This window comes from Tasmannia lanceolata, unplaced genomic scaffold (genome assembly GCF_043159265.1).
Source record: "Tasmannia lanceolata isolate RefF3 unplaced genomic scaffold, GAP_Taslan_0.1 ptg000018l, whole genome shotgun sequence".
Taxonomy (NCBI): domain Eukaryota; kingdom Viridiplantae; phylum Streptophyta; class Magnoliopsida; order Canellales; family Winteraceae; genus Tasmannia; species Tasmannia lanceolata.
Window position 1 is genome coordinate 49,329,470 of NW_027518695.1, and position 22,970 is coordinate 49,352,439.

At 40.1% G+C, this 22,970-nt stretch overlaps 1 protein-coding gene across 4 annotated transcripts in view; it reads right to left on the bottom strand.

Moving 5' to 3' along the window:
• LOC143851184 (phospholipid-transporting ATPase 2-like) overlaps positions 1–16,994 on the bottom strand; it is a 115,525-nt gene extending 98,531 nt beyond the window's left edge. For 2 of the 4 annotated variants that reach the window (XM_077360529.1, XM_077360533.1), the window contains exons 1-5: positions 16,431–16,845; positions 12,951–13,164; positions 7,296–7,412; positions 6,082–6,174; positions 5,785–5,959 (exon numbers count right to left, since the gene is read on the bottom strand). In XM_077360529.1, coding sequence (XP_077216644.1) covers positions 5,785–5,959; positions 6,082–6,174; positions 7,296–7,412; positions 12,951–13,164; positions 16,431–16,552 — 721 coding nt within the window. In that variant the 5' untranslated portion in view covers positions 16,553–16,845. The other 2 variants (XM_077360530.1, XM_077360531.1) reach the window with 2 other exon arrangements.
• Between the last annotated feature and the right edge of the window lie 5,976 nt (positions 16,995–22,970).

Sequence of the window (22,970 nt, forward strand, 5' to 3'; positions counted from 1 at the left end):
AACACAAAATAAGAGAGCTTAAAGGGATCAAGGGAAGAGTGTTCGGCCGGGTGAACTTGTTGGTCTGAGAAGCTATCCTTGTCAGGAAACTTTTGGATTTTAGTGATGAAGGTATGTAATTTCAAAATGAAATACAATTAGTAATTTATAGATGTGTGTCAGCTTGTTTCCCTTTTGGGGTAGCAACTCGGATTTTGGGATTTTGAAAAAAAAGGAAAAAAATTCATGCCTAAATATTTGCCCCAAATCCGGGTCGTTACACTCTTTCATTTCATATATGTGATAGGGGTCCTGCCTAACCCCAGTTTACCCATCAAAAAAATTAAGAACTCAAATATCCTTTCATATTAAGTTTTTTCAAATTTCATCGGCACCTGGTTGACACAGAGACAGAATATGAAAAAGAAAACTCAATTCCATCCAAATATTTTGAAGGGCATTAAAGCCTTGGCAATAAATTTTTTGTCACCATGTCTACACTAAGCTAGCTCGTGATCCAATTGATATAGCCAGGAGAGTTTTTTGTTTTCCATAAAGTTCATGCATTACACTTCAAACTTCCATAGCAGTTTTAGAGAGCAAGAACTCACTACTAATATATGACACCGGGGAATTAAAAAGGCATCTCATCACAATGAGGCAATCAAAATACCACAAAGCATCTTTTGGATCACTAACTTTTAGGTTCTCTGATCCAACAATCAAGATAACTCAATTTTGATTTTTCGCCAACAAAACCAAGAAAGATAATTCTCGAATTTAACATTCCGAGGGTAATTGTGGTCTATGAAGCACGGGTGCGGGTGCGACACGACACGGGTACGCGGGTATGCGATTTTCCAAAAAACTTGGGTGCGGGTGCGGGTGCGTTCGGGTGTGTTGAATATAATAATATTTTTATTATTTTATTATATATTTATAAAAAAGAAAGAGAAAAGGAGAGCAATCAAATAACAATAACATCACCAAAATGGAAAATTCTAATATTACTCTTCATTTCATACGTGATTAAGTTCATCATTAAAGCACCAAAATAACATAAAGCATCAATGCATCATCAATCCTTATTCCTAGAAGTCCGTCGCATCATCTCGAATATTGACAACATCGTCCTCTACGTCGTCGGTAAAAACAATGGACTCCAACTCCGGTTCATCCAAAGAAAGACTAGCAACTTCAAGTACCCCTACATCCTCGAAGGAATCAAATGTATCGCCACCTATGTCCCACATCTTTGTCTCTCCTTGCTTATATTGTGGAGTTTGTCTTGAGAGAAGCCGAAGATTGCTATAGACGAAAACTAAATCTTGAGCCCGTTGTGGAGTTATCTTGAACCTCTTGAAAGAATGCACAAAAGAGTAAGTGCTCCAATTCCTCTCGGCACAAAATGACGATGAAGGTTGCATAAGAATCTTCAAAGCTATGCTTTGAAGCATAGGGGCACATGTACCATGGATGGCCCACCACTCATAAGGCTTGATAGTGAACTGTTCATTGATGGAATCAACATCATTGAATAATCCGGACTTCATGGAGAATTTGGCGAACTCCACATTAACTCTCGTGCGGTCCTCGAAATTGGTGAAGTACCTCTTGAAGCACTTTATCCTCTCGGTATAAATTTTCGCATCCTTATGTGGAGGCACCCGACTCGAATCTTCACTGAGCCATTGCTCACTATAACACCTTTAAGAAAGAAAAAACTAATTTAGCTTCAAATTTCAAGTCAAAAGTTAGAACTTAGAAATAAATATAAATAGCTAATAATCTAAATAAATTTAAAGTCACCTAACCTTGGATTCAATGAATGAGCCAAGCAATGAAGTGGAGTGTTGCTCTTGTTCCAACGAGCAACAAGAATCTCGTTCACCACGTCAAAAAATTTGGACTCCTCTTCTTTCCTCTTTCCTCTTTCCTCTTTCCTTCCTTCCTATACATCGCCGCCCTTACTTTCTCTATCATGGTATCCCACAAATCATAAACCAAGTGAAGGCAAGGCGTATCCGTGTCACACTCTCTAAGCATGTCATAGATGGGGGATGTAAATGCGAGTATGTACTCAATAGAATCCCACCATACGTCATCTAACACCTTCTCTTTTACAAACCTCGCTTTCCCCACGTCATCCTCTCTATAACAAGTCCATTTGTCGCTAATAACCATTGCTCGAAGACCTTGCTTTAAGAGTTTCAATCTCTTAAGCATAACATAACACTAGCGAATGGAGTCACCACCACGGAAAGCAACTTCAAAGTGTTGAACTCGTTGAATATGGCTAGTCTTATAGAATGATTCATTATGAAATTCTTAATGATGCTAGCATCTCCCGAAACATCCGTTATCCAACTACATTCATCATATGTAACTTGATTTGCTTCCACATTCTTCGCCGCACATATGTTCTTCAAAGCAAGGTTGAGGGTGTGCACCACACATGGGGTCCAAAAGATGGAAGAAAATTGTGCCTCAATAAGTTGCCCGGCCGCCTTACAATTTGCGCGTTGTCGGTAATTACTTGGACAACATTTTCATGCCCAACTTCCATAATTACCTCCTTCAACAAGTTGGCAATGAAATGTTTGTCCTTTGTCTCCCCCGAACAATCTACCGCCTTGAGAAACATAGGGCTACCCTCGGTTACCGCCATGAAGTTAATGAGAGGCCGCCTTTGTGAGTCACTCCATCCCTCACTAACAATGCTCACCCCTTTATCCTTCCATGTATCTCTAAGGGGTTGCAACAACATATCAACATTTGCCCTCTCTTTTTGTAGTAGAGTCGTCCTTAGCAAGTTGTACCCCGGAGGCAAATAACCGGAAATTGGATTGTTGGCCGCGTAAGAGTATGAACTCGCATAGTGTGGGTTCCTTGCTAGGTGAAATGGCAAGCCACCGGAGTAAAACATCCGAGCAATCTCGCCATGTAGGTGATCACGGGCCGCCATGTTGAATGCCTTTTCAATAGCACTCACACTTCCACTTGGACCACTTGTCTTCCTCCTCTTTAGATCAAAACTTGGAGGGACAGACATATTACTTGGGAAACTCAATGATCCACTACTTGATGATGGCGGCAATGGCACTCTCTTGGGAGCATTTTGCTTCATACGCTCTTTGCATTCTTCCTCAAACATTTGCATTGCAAGTAGATCACTTGCTTTCACTTTAGCACATGGTCTGATTCCTTGTCCCGCTATCTTCAACAAGTACGCCCTAACCCTTGTATACAAGCTACTGAAACTCTTACTACAAAAATTACATTGCCACCTCACATTCCCTCCACCCTTAGGATCTTTATCAAATCTAGAGACATGCTTCCATAAAGGCTTCGACAAATCTTCATCAGTAGAAGACGTATGTGCGGCTTGGGCGGCACTAGCACCGGATGAAGACATTCTAAAATCTATTAAACAACAAAAACAATTTTAGTAACGTTGCAACCCAACAAAACAAGGGACTCTAATTCTCAATTACACAAATTGAAACAAACAAGGTTACAAGGCAACAACAATTGTAAATTTGTATACACAACCAAACATACCCATGTAAATTAAACAATTGTATACACAACCAAACATACCAATGTAAATTCAAAAGGCAAGTGGCAAATGGCAAATGGCAAATGGCAATCCAATGCAATGCAATTATAAATTTATAATGAAGCAATTTTAGACTCTCAAGTCTCAACAGGTATTGGCGTATTGCACCCAAAAATCAGTTTTGGACTCTCAACAGAGTAACAGACAACAGGTATTGCACCCAAAAATCAGTTTTGGACTCTCAACAGCCCAACAGGTATTGCACCCAAAAATATGTTTTAAACTCTCAACAGCCAACAGGTATTCCACCCAAAAATCAATTTTGGACTCTCAACAGCCAACAGGTATTGCACCCAAAAATCAATTTTGGACTCTCAACAGCCAACAGGTATTGCACCCAAAACTCAATTTTGGACTCTCAACAGCCAACATGTATTGCACCCAAAAATCAGATTTGGATTTTGAGAACAGATTGTGAGTCCGAAGCTGATTCTTGGACTCAAAATTAGATTCAACAGATTGTGAGTCCAAAAATCTGCTTTGGATTCACAATTTGTTCTCAAAATCCAAAACAAACAGGGCCCAATAATCTGTTTTGGACTCAAAATCGATTGACAAAATCCAAAAAAAAAAACAGAGAGAGAAAGAGATACAGAGAGAGAGAGAAACACAGAGAGAGAGGCTGAGAGAGAGAGAGAGAGGGAAACAGAGAGAGAGAGAGAGTAACAGAGAGAGAGAGATAGAGGCTGAGAGAGAGAGAGGAGAGAGAGAGAGAATCACAGAGAGAGAGAGAGGGTTACCTTTAATGGCCGTCGGAGGGGAGGGATGTCGCCGGAGTGGAGGGATCTCACCGGAGAAGATGGGTTTAGGTTTAGGAAAGTAGGGTTTTGAGAGAGGGAGAGAGAATCGAGGGTTTTTTTTCCCTTTTATTTGTTTTCTAAACAACCCCCACCCCCCACCCACCCCCGCCCCCCCCAATATGTTATAAAGCCACCCCTTAAGTCGTTGAAGCACCCCCCTTCTTAATTAAAACCCACCCAAACGTGTCGGGCACGGGTGGGTGCGCACCCACGACGCACCCGACACGCACCCAAAACAAAAATTTTGTTTTTTTTTTTTAAATGAGGGGTGCGCACCCGGGACGTACCCGGGGCGTACCCGAACGTACCCGCACCCCATACGTGTGGGGTACGGGTACGGGACCCCCGGGAGAGTACCCGTGCTTCCTTGAATGTGATACTAAGGCTCTCTGTCAGTCCTTGTTGACCACAGCTATAGTAACGAGAGAAAATAAGTCTTATAACAGGACAGCGAGGAATAAAGCATTCAACTACAAACTCCAGCTCCAACTTCAGCAAGAAACAGCTCACAAAAATCCAAATGCCAACATATAAGCCAATCCTCACCATTAAAATTAACCAGTTCACAAGTCAACACAACCAGTCGGCACCTCCGCCACCAAAATATGATTGAAATATTGTTCCAAACCAAAAGAAACTAGGGTTTCCTCTGTAACAAAGTTCTATATTTAAGCATGAAAACAAAGTTCTACTCATTGCCGATGAAAATGCATCCCATCAAAATAGAGATCCAATCCACATCAAAATACAAGAAAAGTCACCTCAAAGATGGCCTTAAACAATGTTTAAAACCTCGTTTTTTTTCCTAGGAGAGAAATTACAAGATTCGCATTCCTCAACAATGCAGAAGGTTAACTTCCAAGAAGCAAACAAGAGGGACAACCCTTGGTTGTTCTAGGATTTAACTCTAATACCATTTAATATTAAAAAATGGAGAAAAGAAAGAGAGAAGTTTGTGAGATGGGAGAAGGGACGAGAAGTCGTTAGTCCTATCACGCAACACTACAAAATTTCTATAATATATAAGACTTTCAAATAATTAAAATTAAGCCCACTCATAAGTGATAAATTAAAGCTCCCAAACTACCCTTTGTTACAAGAACACACTAAGTAATGCAGAAACACCATACCACTAACATATGCATACAAAAAACATTGTGTTTCTTAATATAGAACAATTACATCATGCACATGGCAATACCATACAATAACCCACACTATAATATCCAAATAGGATTTAAACAAGTGAAGTAAATTCATTCCAACTCATGCATTCACATGATGACCATCAATCCAATGCATTGAAATTTAAAAAAAAAAAAGATAATATGGATTGAGGCTAAGATCAGTGACCATTACTCCAAGATATTAAATAACAAAACTTGCCTGTATACACAGCCACTCCGCAGGCCCATTCTGTATTTCGCAAGTAGCATGATTGCAGCAATGTATTGTTGATTGTTAAGGGGCACAAATCATTATCAATAAAGGGAGGAAACAACCTCAAGTTGGCATCAAATCTTCGAATGTCCTTATCAGGGTTGGAGCACTCAATGACACCCTGCCCATGAAATTAAAAAAAAATGAAAGAAAGAAAGAAAGAAAGCAATTGCACTCAAATAGCAAACAGATATATAAAATAAAAAAATGTTCCAGCAATGTAAATCCAGAAGAAAAGGTTGCCTTGATTTTGTGCAACAATTCAGAAGCTATCCCCATGCAAGCTGAGGGTATAACCCTTGTCTTCAGATCAGTTTCACCATCTAGGGCTGCAGTCTGCAGATGTAAATAGGTAATTACTTTCACAGGCACCATATATGTCAAGGAGATATATATCACACCACACTCCGGTATGTCTCGAAAGACCAAGTTCAAAAAAAATCTAGACAAAATCAACCCGGACATACAATTGGCATTTGTGCTTAAAGAAATACTCAAAGGAATGAGGAGCATACTAAAGGATAGAATATTAGAATGTCACTGTTTGATCTAGAACAGTTGAAGCACAACATGAATAGCATCATTTGAAAAATATTAGTAGAAAAATAATAGAATGTTTATAAGTTTGATCAAATGCATTGAATGTTATCGCAAAAGGCAGTGCGCCAAACAATTATTAGTATAGTCAGAATTTTTATTATACAAAAAAAGTCATTCGTCCTTTTCTGTTTTCATTTGCCGCATCTAGGGACGAAAAATATCTTGGCCTTCCAGTTGGAGCAAAACCACAAAGTGTCATAACGTTCTTACTTCGAATAGTGAAACACTAGGGATTTTTCAGCTGCCTATACTACAGGTGGGAAGTCACCCAGACCATAACCACTGAAGGGCTCTAAGACAGACTTTCTTTAATTTAATCGTTTAATGACTGCATCAGAACATGAAGCGAATGTCAGAGAATACAAATACAAATATGAGTTGATGAGCCCTCCAGAAGGTCTTAAAAGATAAATTTGACATTTGTGTCACAAAAATCTTCTTCATAGATGATCTTAACCCTCTGATATATATGGTGCAAAATGGACGGCTCTGAAAGTTCAAAAAACGAACGGTATAGAAGCCTCTACAAATAGAATGGTTGGGATCGTCCTATGGAGAAGATTTTTTGGGGCACGATAGGCCAAAAATGAATAGTTTCAATCATCCAAATTGGTAGGCCCATTGTACTTTTTCCGCACACGTGTTTCCACAAAAATACAAGTGGAGACACCATATAATCTCTCTTAATAGCTTAATATAATAGCATATACAGAGAATTGATGAATTTGCTGAGTAAAGTTCACATTTCACATGGCCTGTGGCTAAACCTTTCAAAGAATAATGGTAGGCAGAGTATCTTCTGCTGAATGATAAGCAATATAAAACAATAAAATAAAAGGTGCAAAGCCTATAAATACCTCAATAAAGCATATGCCTTGTGGTTCAGAAGTACCAATTAAAACAAGATCGCATGGCACTTCATCATTTTCACGAAGCCATACTATGTTACCGACATGAATGTCCTGTGCTTGAATCTAAAACATGAAAACCTCATCAGGGTAGGAAAAAGAGGTTTGAAAAAACATAATACAGAGAGTAGTAATTGACATTGTCAAATGGAATACCTACCAATGAGAATGAAAGCAGACCAGTAAATTTAGTGATTCAATGTTAAAATAGAACAGAACCAAAGATCAAAAGTGAGGCATTCCCTACCATCAGTGTTTAGTATAGATACATCTATCTATCTATAATATATACTAAGCATATTTCTTTCCTTTTCTTTTTACCTCATGTTTTGTTTTGATAGAGATGAGGCCCAACATTTTATACCCAAGCATAGCATGAGTTGTGACCAGCCTTTTACACTTGACCTGGTAGGCCCACAATCTCTACCCAAACCCATGCATATGGTGGGGCCCACTATTTTACACCTCATGCTATTATGGTGCAGGGCCCAACATTTTATAACCATGCCTAGCATAATTGGGTCCCTTCACATCTCATGTTTTGATGTAGATGGCCCACCACTGGAACCCATGCATAAGGTGCGGCCCATCATTTTACACCTCAAGTAATTGATGGGATGGGGCCTACCATTTTACACCTCAACCTTTGATGGGGTGGGGCCCACCATCTCAACCCAACCTTATGCATCGGGGACCAGGTGGGGTCCACCATTTTACAACTCATGTTTTGATGGTGTGGGACCCACCATTTTACACCCATACATAGCATGGGCCTAGAATACTAGTATATATATACAGAGAGAGAAAGAGAGAGAGAGAGAGTCTAGGCAATTTCATAAATCGCATTTCACAGCCCCCCTCTTTCAGGAGAGGAGCCACCTCATAACTAGCTTTAAGTTATTCATTTGATTCATTCCATTGGTGGCTCTTCTGATGCAACCCAAATCCTACGGGCTGATTTGTTTCTATTTTCCTACATATCATTTAGGCTAGATTTATTTCCATTTTCTTTCATGGCAATTAGGAATTTAGGATAGATTTATTTCTATTTCTATTTCCATCCAAACTTTGAAGAGACCCAACGGTCAGATCTTCTATGATCCCCTAGGCCAATTGTTAGTTTTATCATGTTTTCCCAATTTGAGAATTCAATTGCTTTCTTATTGAAACCCTTGACTTGGATTTCATCTAGTTTACTTCCAAAAACCTTACCTAGCCCTTCCACAGAATGTCTTGCATCAATTAGTATCAGAGTTACAATATCTAGTTTTATTCTTATTGGTCTTGCATCAGGTTCTAAGCTAGAAGGATCCCACGAAAGCTCCAATTGCCCCAAGAAATGTCCACCTGCATCCATTTCCACACCACAAAGATTGTAATTCTGTATACTCAATAGTATTAGTATCTGTCTCCATCTCATGCAGTGCAAAAACTATTGGTTTTTGCTCAGCTAGGACTCATTTTTTTAAGTTGTCTGGGCCCCTTATGTTCCAACTAAGGGCTATTGATAACCATAAGCTTCTTATTTTCCCCAACTCTCTTCACAGGCCTACTTCTACCTTTTGATACTTTTACCTTTCAAACGGCCAGCAACAGAATTTCTTCCATTATATACCAACTTGGCAAGTTCCCTACATGGACAAGCTTCTCCCTTAGATTTTGGTACAGCATAAATCCTTGAGTTCTCCTTTTCTATTCTCTCATGTAATGCAGGAAAAAGCTATCATTCAAAAAATGCATAGAATGCTCACTTCCTCCTTTCCTTCAAAGGACAACAATGGAAAATAACTCACATTTCATAATAGTCGTCTCAAAACTCCCTCCCTTTCTTCCATGTCGAAAGCCTATCCCTGCTCCCCCAATCTTCTATTACAGCCCCAGACCACCGCAAAAGGTTGGACTAAAATGAGAGATGAAGTCCTTTGACCATGATCCCATGGAACGGCGTCCCAGACAATGTTTCTAGTCTTCACAGCCACTCTACTACTATTTTTTTTGTTTATGAAGGGTACCACTCCACTACTTATCGATCCCATAAGATCATCCTGCTTCCTTGTTGTGACATGGCATGCATGGGATTCAAGAAGAGTCAACCAACAATTCTCAATAATAACTTCTCCCACCCAATTCTACATTCCCGACTACTGCTCCAGAAATGGCTCGGCATCTATAATAACCAAAACATAGCTCCAAATTGAAGCCGGCCGAGGGCAATGTATGAAAATGTGGTTCAAGGGCTCCCTTTAAGATCCACGAAAGACACAATGCAGCAGGTCATGGATTTTTCTTTCGAATAATTAGTACTATTAACACACGAAAATAACACAATATCTCTAGGAGAAGTTAGGTAGTTCCAAATGTTTGGAAATCTAAAATCAAACTATTATGCACGATTAGAGAGTAATAAGATTTAATCGAAAACAACCAACCTTGCTCCAAAGACCAAATTAGCTCATCAGAGTGGTCCATGGAATTATGCATGATTAGAGAATAATAAGATTTAATTGAAAACAACCCACGCTGCTCCAAAGACCAAATTAGCTCATCAGAACTGTCCATGGAAGCAAAGTAATGAGCCCTTTACAGAAAGGTAAAGAAACTATAAGAAACATGCCCTCAGGTTTAGACAATTTGAAATTTGAAATTCCTGCTTGATCCAACGGTTTGTCGGAGAAAGAAACCCCGATCCCCTGAGCTAGATCCTTCGTCGCTCCAGTAGTCAAGATAGGGAGCTCAATCCCAATAGTATAGGTCTGGTCAAGAACTTTGATTTTAAAACAGGATCTAGGGAGGTGCCAACGTGGGGTTAGAATTTTGGCCGAGACATAACTCATACAATTCTGGTGATTGCCTTCCATCTTGGTTTCTACAATCTTACCAAAGAGGACCCCTATAGCCTCCACCGTTGAAACAGCCCAAGCATGTAAAGGGATACCATAAAAGTGAACTAATGAGCTTCCTCACCTTGAATAAAGTCCCTTTTCCATGGTTAGAGGACGAGCAAATGATTACCCAAAGCCTCAGGACCCTTACGAAGGATCTGTGATGCCTGTGATTCTGTTTCAAACATAAAGAGGATTTCATTCTTCGCCAATATAGAAGGACAATGTAAAGATGGGATATTCCAATACTTTTGTGCCCAATTCCAAAGCTCAGGTAAGGTCTCGATATGATTTTTCATTTTCATTATTAGGCAACCTCTTAGTAAACCCATTCGTGTGTCCACCTCTTTGCCCGAGACAGATAAAAAAGGATTCCCTGAGCTTTTGTGGTGATAGATTTTGCCCGAATCAGGCCAAATATCATCATCACCACCATTGGATTCTACCCTAGAAGGTGAGCTAAAACCAGGAACCCACTTCGAGGGGAGTTTGGCCCGATAACACCAGCGACATTCGTTCTGCCATCTGAAATTAAGATATTGACAGGGAGAGCAGAACCAAACCCCAGTACCTTGATTTTGCCTAGAACTCCCTGTAGGCCTTCTCCCATCATCCGGAAGCGAACTAGGTGAAGGGGTCGATTTCGCTCTAGCTTTCGAGCATCTTCTACATCTATCTTGCCAGCCGAAGTTGTGGTAAAGACAATAGGGGCATTGCCAGTCCTCCGCCTTTTTGGTGATTGGAATAAAGAACCTAACAATAGTGAATTACAATTCTTTTCAAATAATATTCATAGAAGAAATCAAGGGAGGTATTTTGAATACGGTTCTCTCTTCATCTATTCCTAAAGTATGTCTCTTTCCAAATTAGTTAGTTTGTTGACGCTCCTGGGAATATGAACAAAAGAAATGTGCCTATCATTTTTTGCATAGCACTAATCTCATATAGAAATTTGGCTACTCTCCATAGGCCATCACTATTATCTAATCTCATAAAGAAATTTCAGGATTTCCATCTTTTTTTTTTTTTTTTTTTCTTTTTTGAATGGCAGGAAATATTTAAGAAAGCCTTAAATACAAGGACTTTAGCTAGTATTACATAGAAGTGTAGAATGTCATAAGGTCATTACAAGTTTTACAACTATCCTTAGGCAATCTAATACTTCTATGTAATCCCAACTAAATACCTCGGATCTCATAAGGTCATTACCACTATCCTTAACCGTCTTTTCAAAAAAAGACCACTATCCTTAAGAATGCTCACTCTCAATGTGCTTCTCTCGAATATATGAGTCTGTCATGTAGCTACACGAAAGTCGTTGCAAGAAACTCGATTCTACTAAGTTTACTAGCCGGAGCCGTACACTCAAGGATTAAAATTTCAGTTTTGGCTTCGGTTTCAGTTGCCAAGGAAACAGAAACGTTTCCGTTTCAGTGGGAAATTTCAGTGGAAATCATGTAAAATCATAGAAATATATGCAAATGATAGAATTTAACGATGAAATTTCGCGAAATACTAGAACAAGAACAAATACACACATATAAACCATCACATAAGTAAGATAATCATCCATAACTGTTTAACAACATCAAACACCTACTGGTTTACACGTCTGGTACCACAGAAACGTTTCGATTTCAATGGGAAATTTTGGTGGAAATCATATAAAATTGTAGAAATATATAGAAATATATGCAAATGATAGAATTTTACGATGAAACTTCACGAAATGCTAGAATAAGAACAAATAAACACAAATAAACCATCACATAAGTAAGACAATCATCCATAATTGTTAAACAAGATTAAACACTAACTGACATACACGTCTGATAATTTAGTACATACCACATTTCACATATAATTCATATAAATATTATTACATAATACATGCACGACATTTCCCATGCAATTCATACAAATATAATTATATAACAGTTACTGCTATAGATTCCACTAATACAATTACAATTTTGGTTTCAATATGGGTTTCGATTTCGGTTTGATTTCGGTGAAGGAAACATAAACATTTTGGTTATTTTGTAACAGTTTCAGTAGAAATTTAAAACCTGTTGAATAATGTGCAAAGGGTAGTTTAGTCATTAATGGTAAGATAGAGGGTATTGTAGTCATTGTACATTGGATGCCCTATTAAATAATTATGAAGAATCGAGATTTTTGGGTGAGATTCTAACCCAAATTTCATCTGAAATTTCAAAGTTTCAATCGAAATAAGTATGCCCCATTCACTTGAAATCATATTTCTTGTGAAGGATCTTTATCAATGGTGACCCGTCAGGTCAATGATCCCAATTATCAAACACCTACGCAATGTGTATATGGGATTATGCCCATTCATGTTAATTTGGATAGTGATTGTCTTTCTAGTTGAATATGCAACAAATTTTCTACCAACGATACAGGTACATCAAATTCCATTTTTTAAAGGGAGCAGATGGACCATTTAAAATAGGCAAAAGAATTCAGATTAGTCTACTAATGATATAAACAATAATACAGTAATTATGAGCATATTCTATATGAACCATTGATTTTAAAACATGGTTTCAATTCAAAATATTACCCATAGAAGTAGCCATTGTACAAGTGCAATGAGAATCCCCTGAGTGAACCAGTTTGATCGGGTGGTTGCCCATGACTTTACATTTTGGTTTTCCATTGATATAATAAAACAAGTACAATTAATTGATTTTCACAATACCTGCTTTTTTGTCCCTTGTTTTACAACCCATACTTCTTTCTCGTTTGCTTGCTTGTCAGAGAGGTATCTATTATAGTCATCCCATGCCTCTTTCGTAGCCGAGACTGCAAATATAAAAATAAGTGGACCCCATGTACTTGCAGGATTTACAGGAGTGATAAGTGACCATAGTTGGAGGCACGCAATCAGCAAAAAATATTGATTCATGAACCGACTGGAAGCAAAAATAAACATATTAAGAAGAATTTATTAGAACAGTATAAAGAATTGTGGAAGAATGGTATCCATCAACATAAAAAAATAAAACGACAATTAAATGGTCAGTACTTTAGAAAATTCCGGTGAAATAGAAGTTGCTAATGCTTTAGAATTCAAATTAAAAATGTACAGTTAATTTGCAAAAAAAACACATGAAATGAACAGTAAGTACGAAACATTGTAAGATTATACAAACACGAAAATAGATGAATTAACGCAAGCTACTCAGACAGTGGATGATCATATACACCCTAGTTCCTACAAGAAACTAGAAATAAATTAGAAAACAGTGGATGCTCAATTCGATTTCTGTTGCAAAGATATGAATAAGGGAAAATAGATGGTATACCACCAGGATAGGGAAGTGGATAGAGCATGTAGTTGTATGAGAAAACAAAAATATGGTGAAAACAGTTCAGCTTCTAGTGGATGCACACATTGTTTAAAAACTTTGTTTAAATATGTATATTAGTAATGCTCTTGTCATTAAGTTAGACCTTAATTCTTAAGGCTGTTTGGTGTGTACATCATGTATCTTGTAAGAGCATTTCCCATTTTTCCATAATCTTATTGTATCAAGCCCTTATTTAGGTTCATTGCTAATCTCAGATAATGCCAGTCTAGTTTCTTCATGGTATTTAAGCTCTAGACTCTCATTCAAGCTGCTTCTATAGAATATTACTTGATAACTAACCAACAACGTCAATCACAACCATCAAAAGCAGGATTCTCGCACTTAACCTCATGCTTTGATGCATTTTTCATTTATTTTTCCTATTTCAATAATCACCTCACCATCATTTGAAAACATTATCGCATCCTAACCATTATCCACCTTTCATCTCCCAAAATTTGGAATTCATCAGATCTACCACTAGGAAGAATCACCCCCACACGCACGCACACACCCCACCGAGCGCACGCACAGGAAGAGACTCTAAAATACGCTAGGGTAGCAATTACAACAATATTGTTTTCTAATAATTATGCACTAATCATTCATAGACGAGGTCATGGATGGCGTAGTGGCCCGTAGAAGAAGCCGGAATTTACAGATAATGCATGACCTTAAAAAGAAGTTAATCTCCTATAATCAAGTTGCTGGACAAAATTTTAAGTCATTTTTTACTTATCCATTTTTGTATTCAAGATATGATCAGGAGCTAAATGATTGCTAGACAACATTTGAGGGGAAAGCTATTCTATGTTGGATCCACTTCAATGACAGTAATGACAGTATCCTACTTTAAATCTGACTATATCTACTTTAAAAATCTGGTCTTCATCTAAGAACACTTTTTTAAGGAGAAATTTTCCCCTTGAAAAAAAAACACTTTTTTATGGGATTATAAACTTAGCCACATAAAATGGAGAAATTTTCCCCTTGAAAAAAAAAATCACTTTTTATGGCATTATAAACTTAGCCACACAATCTGTTCGCAAACTTAAAACTGTGACTGACTGCCAATGCATTTACTCCATGGCATTAACAACTTTTTGACACTATTTGGTTCAAAATGCACTTCGTTAGGAAATAAAAGAAATGTTCCAACTCATATTGATCTCTTCCATGGTAAAATAAGTGCCAAGCTCATAAGCTTGAACCTAGAGATCATGAGGAGACCAAACACAGGTTCAACTACCTCATCTTGATTCTTGCACCTCTCACCAAGTAGAAAACATTTTCACTATTAGAAGTGTATATGTGACTATGGGCACTTTCGTCTTTGTACATTTTCCTCTTTATATAAATGCATAAGTGAGGGGGAGCTCTTCTCCAACTTACTAATTTTCTCTCATTCTCTTCTCTCCAACTCTCAACATGGTATTTCCAACTCTCAACATGGTATAGCCCTGCTTGAAATCATCCCATGCCAATTTTCTCACTCATTGGTACCATTGTAATGCCTTGACTTCAAGGTGAAACGAAGAGATCTGAACCCATTTATCATCAAGAACTTGGTGGCACACAAAACACTAGTCCCCCTTCCAAATCCACTCAACAGGTTTGATCCATCGAACCTAGGAAAATCCAGACGCATGGCACAAGTCAGGATTTAGTCGACACTTTGAATTCATTGCTGACACGTGTTGTGACAAGCATGACGACATGTGTCGACACTCCTTCAGCACTTTTAAATGTACTGCTAGAAGTGTTAGACTTGATGTTTTTGTGTATACCTCTTTTAAATGAACTCCTTTGGACACATTTTTGTATTGTTGCAAGTGTGACGTTCTGTTTTATTATGAAATATTGTGTAAACCTCCTATATTATTAACTTTTCTTTTATTATAAACTCTCTTTTTTATTATAACCTCTTCTTTTAGCACTTCTTTAACTAATATTTGTTGTTATATCCCCTCCCCTAAACCTAAAACCCTAAACAAACTCTCATTCTAATATCATACTCATTGTATCATATTGGCATCCGTTTCTCACAGTATTTTGGATACGGAATAGAACTAGAACAAATTGGCAAACACCATATTAATGATCATCTCATGTCTGTTTTAGATTATAAGTGATTAATTCTAAGATTTATTAGTTTGTTAAATGAATACCATATTTATATTGTTTTTTAGCGAAATGATTTCCACACAAACATGTTTTGATACATGACGCTCATGTTTCTTGTCTTTTACATTTAAAGAGTTGTAAAAGCGTTTTTGCAGTCTCTAAAAAGCAATTACGCGACAATTAAATGCTAAAAGACAAGATACATGAGCGCAAGTATCAAAACATGGATGTGCTGAAATCATTTCCCTTTTTTTAATGGTTACCATATTTATATTGTTACAAAATATGATAGTAATCAACAATTTCATATGTATGTACGTGCCACCATTTCTAAATTTTTAGATGTTGCCATGTCAGACAACTTGTATCCATGTCGAAACTTGACACACGGAATCCATATCCACAAATCTTGATTATATATACTTTCTATTTTTGCCGTGTTCTTGTTACTAAATTTTGAGGGTTTGCCGTGTCTGACATGATACGCGACACTCGTGTGTGCATCCATAAATCATAAGAGTGTGGCTAAACATTATTATAATAACAAATTAAGTTGTTCAATTAGAAGTTTGGGAGCATGATACTTCTGCACAAGAATACTTATATCAACAAAATTCTACAAAATAACTTACCAAAACAAAGATACAATGAATAAAAAGTAAGCAATAATTTGAGGAAACAATGAATAAAAGTTAAAGGATCACCTGAATTGTTCCCATAGATTTTTGGGGAGAAAATTCAATATAGTATATTTCCTATTTGATATGCGATTATCACAATACAAATCTTGTTGATCGCTATCGTCGATGTATACATAGCGCCTCATTCTTAACCAAAAAGCAAATGATCATGTTATATATACACCCCTTGCAAGCATCATACGAGGGATGAAAATCCTGAAAAAGAAAATCAGAATTTCCCTCTTCAAATTTCAATGATAAAAAAACAACCAAATCATCACAAGAAAAACACACACAGAAAAGGCCTACAAAATCTAGAAATACATCCCTGCAAAAAATGAATATAGGGGAAATAAAATAAAATCTTTAGAAAGAGAATCAAGGGCCAGGATTTCAAGTCGAATTTCGCTCGTCAAGTCTGCGAGAAGGAGAAAGGGTGTGTGCTTACCAAGAATAGATCTAGGATTTTCTTCTTCGTCAAATACATTCCCCTCCGAATGTCGAAAAATACAAGCGGGTTAGGATAGAGATGGTAGGCCCACCCATCAATAACACAGCAAGGAGAAATGGTGAGCCACAACGGGTTTGGGTAGAGATGGTGGTGGCCCCACCGCAAGAAAACCTGTGCGGTAAAATGGTTGGCTCTACAGGATGCATAGGTTTGATGGGAGGTGGTGAGACACATCATCGTGGATCCCATCCCAATGCATGGATTTGAGTGGAAATGGTGGGCCATCAGTGTGTTGTTTCTCTTTAGACCAACCTTTGGTTAATTAACTCTGTACAGCGACATTTGAATGGACCTGCAAGTTTTGTAATGCTATGAGAGGTCAGATAAGTAGACCCGGCAAACGGGTAACCCGGGCGGGTACGGGCACGACCCGGACGGGTACGGGTACGATGGGTACGGGTAGCTTTTACCCGTGATTCTACAGGTAGCCATTTTATGTACCCAGATCTTACCCGGGCGGGCACGGGCATACCTGCGGGTAGCGGGTAACCCGGCAACTGAAACAAGTATTATAGTTGCGCAGTGTAATTTTGTACTTCTACAAGTGCATGTGATTCTTGAGCTTGTTTGGCTCATATATGAAAATTAGTGTATATGCAGCCATGGAAGTTCAGTTTCAGGGAAATTAAGTAAAGGCCCATTGATTTAAACTCATAAACTCCAAATACAAGATTCAACACCTAATACAGAGCTTGATAGTAAAACTGGAGTGGTTTCTAGCTACTTGATAATGAGATAAAAACCAGTTTGGAAATCCACTGTTTTTTTCTGGAAAGTAGGGCTCCAAATTGAATGCCTTGACCAGAAACAAAACTAGAAAAAAGAAAAAGAAAAAAAAAGACAAAAATTCACCTTGTTCTGCAGATCTCTTGCAAACGAGCTTCGATTCAACGAACTGAACTAAACATCGAAGCTTTAGAGAGAGAGAGAGAGAGAGAGAGAGAGAGAGAGAGAGAGAGAGAGAGAGAGAAAAGCTAGGGGTTAGGATTTTTGTGTGTGTGTGAAATGATTGGTTTTGGGGAAGATTTTTGAGACCTTCGGGTATAATACCCTTCTCCTTCGAAATCCTAACCCTAACCCTAACCTTAACAGACAAAAAATCGAAACCCTAACCCTAACAGGGATTACCCAACCCCAAAGTTCAAACCCTACCCCAAAAATCTAGTGATCTGAGGGCAAGAGAGACATAGAGTTAGGCTTAGGATCATACCCCCTAACCCTGTTAAAATCAAAATAAAATTAAAACAGATGAGAAAGAGAGAGAGAGAGAGAGAGAGAGAGAGAGAGGTAGAGAGAGAAACCTCGATGAAGGTAGGAGGCCGTCAGACACCGGCAACGGACCGGATGGTCGGAGACGGCCGGAATCACGGCCGGAGAGAAAGCGGTTAGGGTTTCAAGCCTATTTGTTCTATTGAGACTTGAGAGAAAATTAGGAGAGCCACACACGATATTTAGCCATTTAGGTTTTAACTTTTAACTTTTAACCAACTTCAAGTTTTACGGGTACCTGCGGGTACCCACAGGTCATCAATTTTACGACCCGTACGGGCCAAGTAAAAACTGCAAACGGGTTCTAATTTATGACCCAGACCCGCAATACCCGGACGGGCCGGGTAGACCTGCGGGTCGGGGTTACTTTTTGTCGGGTCTACTATTTATAGAGTTTGATAAAGCACACCTCCTATTTTGCTAAGGACAGCTTCCTTGTATTTGTTCTCGAGGTAATCCACATCGATGTAATGAAAGCGAATGGCCCGCGACAATGACGGAACGCCCTGAATAATCGACCCGTTTACCAAGTAGAGTCTCACGAAATCTTCCCTCTTTGCCCTCAATTACATCTGAAACTTGCTCCTACGGAACCAAGGTCGAAAAGATTGAAAAAGTCAGTCATTCACAACCACTGATGACGGATTAGTAATCCTTTTTCGAAATCGAATGGATTCAGTCTTCTTTGCACTGGTTTTGGTTGAATTGGGTGGTCTTGGAAAGGGGTGTTCATAAAAAAAAAACTCTATTTTTATGAATACACTAACTTTTTCCCAAGTTTTTGCTTAGAGCATAAACTTATACTTTGACTTCCTAGTTCCTACCTTATTTACTAAAATTGATAAATAAAATCATGAAATTCAGTCATATTAGTAAGATCAGAGTGAAATCAAGAGATAAAATCATATGGAAAAAAAAACCTTCATAAAAGAATACAGAAAATTCATACGAGATCTATAGAAATTATTTTTTATCATCTCATCAATATGTGCAATTTAGAGAACAAATCTATGCAAATCATGAGAAGAAAAACCTTCGATCTTGCTTTAAATGAAAATTCTTATACAAACCTAGCAATTTCATCTAAACATCTAACCTTTTTAATCAAACAACTCAAAATATACATAAGTATTCCAAAAGAGAAACTTACCTGAAATTTCTTCCGAAACAGTTGATAAATGCCTTTGAATTTTTATTTCATCAACTTCGATCTGAACTTTCAAAATCAGCAATGATATTATGATGATCAGATCTTGTCAACAGAAATTTTGATTCCAAAGCTCTTCAACAAAAGGTGAAAGAATCGCTTAGAACAACTCAAGTTTGAGATCTCCGAACTATGATATAGATTTTTTAAGAGAATCTAAAGTTTTAAACGAGGAAAGTAACAGACAGGCTTTAGGATGTGAAAAAGTTAGGGTTTCTAGTTAAAAGAAACATGAATCCAGGTGTTAGGCCTAAAATCGGTAACAGATATGACAGTGACGTAAGAGCCGAGTTGGAGGACCCGTGAAACCGAGGTGAGGGAGCTGAGTAGCTGATCCCTGCGTAAAGAGCAAACGAGGTCAGAATGACCAACCCGGAGTGTTACTCCGGACAGGCCCTTCGACACTCAAGTCAGTATGAGCAGGAGTGCAGAGCGAGTTTAAGAGTGGTGGGTGAGAAGTTATTACCCTGTTTATGAGCTTTGGAAGCCCTTTTATAGAGAGAAAACGGGGGTAGTTGAGGAGTTATTACTCCTGGACAGGTGTCGGCCAGCGAGAGGTTCGAGCTCACCTACTCTGCTGTAATTACCAAACTACCCCTGCTGACGCGGGGTCTGTGGTGGGCCATCCTTGGGCCACGTGTCGACATCTAATAGGCTGCTGTTTTTATACCCCATCAGTTGCCCCCCAGTTCTCCAAGTCATTATGATGACTTGGGGAAATGTGGTGAGTTATATCTCTGATCGGTGGGAGTCAGTCCGGAAATTTGTCAGTCCGGCCTGTGAGTCAGTCTGGAGATTTGTCAGTCCGGTCTGTAAGTCAATCCGGAAATTTGTCAGTCTGGCCTGTGAGTCAGTCCGGCCCGTGAGTCAGTCCGGAAATTTGTCAGTCTGGCCAGTGAGTCAGTCCGGAGATTTGTCAGTCCGGCCCGTGAGTCAGTCCGGTCTGTGAGTCAGTCCGGCTTGTGAGTCACTTCTGAAATTTGTCAGTCCGGCCCGTGAGTCAGTCCAGAGATTTGTCAGTCCGGCCCGTGAGTCAGTCCGGAGATTTGTCAGTCCGGCTCGTGAGTCAGTCCCGAAATTTGTCAGTCCGGCTTGGGCCGGACTGTTTTTTGTCGTGTAGCGAGACACGTCATATGGAGTCCGGCTTGGGCCGGTTTGTTTTTGTCGTCTAACGAGACGCGTCATATCCAGTCCGGCTTGGGCCGGACTGCTTTTTGTCGTCTAGCGAGACGCGTCATATCCAGTCCGGCTTGGGCCGGACTGCTTTTTGTCGTCTAGCGAGACGCGTCATATCCAGTCCGGCTTGGGCCTGACTGCTTTTTGTCGTCTAGCGAGACGCGTCATATCCAGTCCGGCTTGGGCCGGACTGCTTTTTGTCGTCTAGCGAGACGTGTCATATCCAGTCCGGCTTGGGCCGGACTGCTTTTTGTCATCTAGCGAGACGCGTCATATCCAGTCCGGCTTGGGCCGGACTGCTTTTTGTGCCGGACTCAATCGCTTTTAAGAGCTATCCTCCACACGATCACTTTCACAGGTGCCCTTAGTCTTTTGGAGATACACGCGTATTTTCACTTACGCCCTTGCCTCGAAGTTTGTGCCCATCATTAATGAAAGACATGTTTCGCCGTACAGGCGCCCGCGTGCCCGTGCCCTTCATTAAATGCAGGTTCCCATCTCCAAGGCTTATAAAAGGAGGGTTTTCACCTTTCATTTCTTACTTTTCACTTTTTACTCTCCTTCTGCTTTTTTGTTCTGCCAGTTCGGGTTGCGTAGTTCGTGGTTGTGAACGGCTGAGGATTTGCGAGCTTTCAGTTCGAAACCGGGAGATTTCAGTTCTGTCCAGTAATCTTCTTGAGCGCGCCTTTCATTCGTTTCTTTTCCTGCTTTCATGTCAAGTAGTAGCTCTAGTTCTGAGTCCGGTTCGGGGGAGTCGTCCTCTAGTAGCTCAGGGTCTAGGTCGTCGATTAGGACCCAGGATAGGCCGATCTGGACACCAGCCCCCCAAATGGCAAGTCCTGATGGCAGTGTGGATATCGTAGGTAGTGATGACGAGGTGGTTGGGGACGAAGTGATTTTGGATTTGAACACCATTCCGCTCCCAACGGATAGTTATCTCCAAGTAGAGGGGAGTGTTGGTAGTGACGCCGGCAAGGTGTCCACAACGTTTCTCCCTGGCCGGGCTGTTGAGGTCGTGGCGAGGGCCCGGATGGACGCCAATTCTAAATACAACGTACAGGCTCTTCACGAGGAGAATTACCTTGATGAGTCCATGATGGCAGGCATTAGGGATAGGTACTGTGTTCCCTCCAGGTTTGGGCTGACGGAGGTGACGGAGGGAGATAGGGCCTGTAATGAAAGCTCTGATGTTTGCATATACGATGAGTCGTTGAGGGCCGGACTCAGGTTCCCTTTGCACCCATTCTTCGCCGCGGTGCTTCGACACTACGGGCTGGCCCCGGCTCAGGTAGCGCCAAACTCATGGAGGATGCTGACGGGGTTCTTATACCTCGTCCAGGGCCGGCTTCAGAGGAACTTGTCTGTGCCGTTGTTCCGCGCGTGTGCGCAATTGAAGAGGCACAAGGGCGGGGGTTGGATTTACATTAGCCAGCGCCTGGAGGTCAAAATGATCACTGGCATTCCTTCCTCGATACACTTATGGAGAAACAGGTTCTTCTACGTCGAGGACAGGGAGTCCAACGAGCCCTGGCCGGTTCCTTTGAAATGGGACACCCTGGATACAGTTGCAAGCCGTTCCTTGAGGGCGAGGATGTGAGGATGTTTGCCTTACTCCGGGAGGAGCTGGACCGTGAGGGACCCATTCATTGTTCGGATTTCCACGGGGAAGAGGTTCTGGTTGGGCTTGGCCTTAGTACTGCGACCCCGGCACGTACGTGGCTAGTCTTGTTTAAAACTTATTTTTCCTCTTTTTCTTGCTTCTGACTGGTTTTGTTTGTCTATGTCGACTTTCAGAGATGCAGCAGCAGTCCTTGATAGACAAAATGAGGAAGGGGGCATTCGGGAAGGTCCAGCAAGGCCAGAAAAGAAAGGTTATAGAGATAGCGAGTTCGGCCCAAACCCAGGACACGCCGCCGCCTCCCAAAGCCAAGAGTACAGTGAAGTTGGTGGGCGCCTATGGCCGAGGTGCAGGGTCCTCGAAGTCGGGGGGGACATCTGCTGGAGCCCGTCCTCCCCCGGCGAGGTCCGGAGACAATGTTTTTCGGCCCAATTGGGCCGTTCAGAAAAATGACACCGGCCTCGGTGAGAGCCGGGTAGCTAAGGAGCTCCTCAGCAAAGTTCTCCTCAGCAATGACAAACTTCAGATTCTCAGCGAACCTCCAGTTGCGGCTGATGAGGCCATCTTTTCGTCCGCTTACCAGGTGAGATGGCCCTCGAGTGCTTGTTTATCTTTATTTCTTGCTTCGCTTTCCTGTGTTAACACTGGCTGGTCTGCAGATTTTATTGTACTATAACGACCTCCGAGAGAAGAGCCAGAAGTTTTCTAAGGCTATAACAAAGTCTGAGGAGGAGAACGGGAAATTGATACAGGAGGCAAAAGAGCTACAGAGGTCCATCAAAA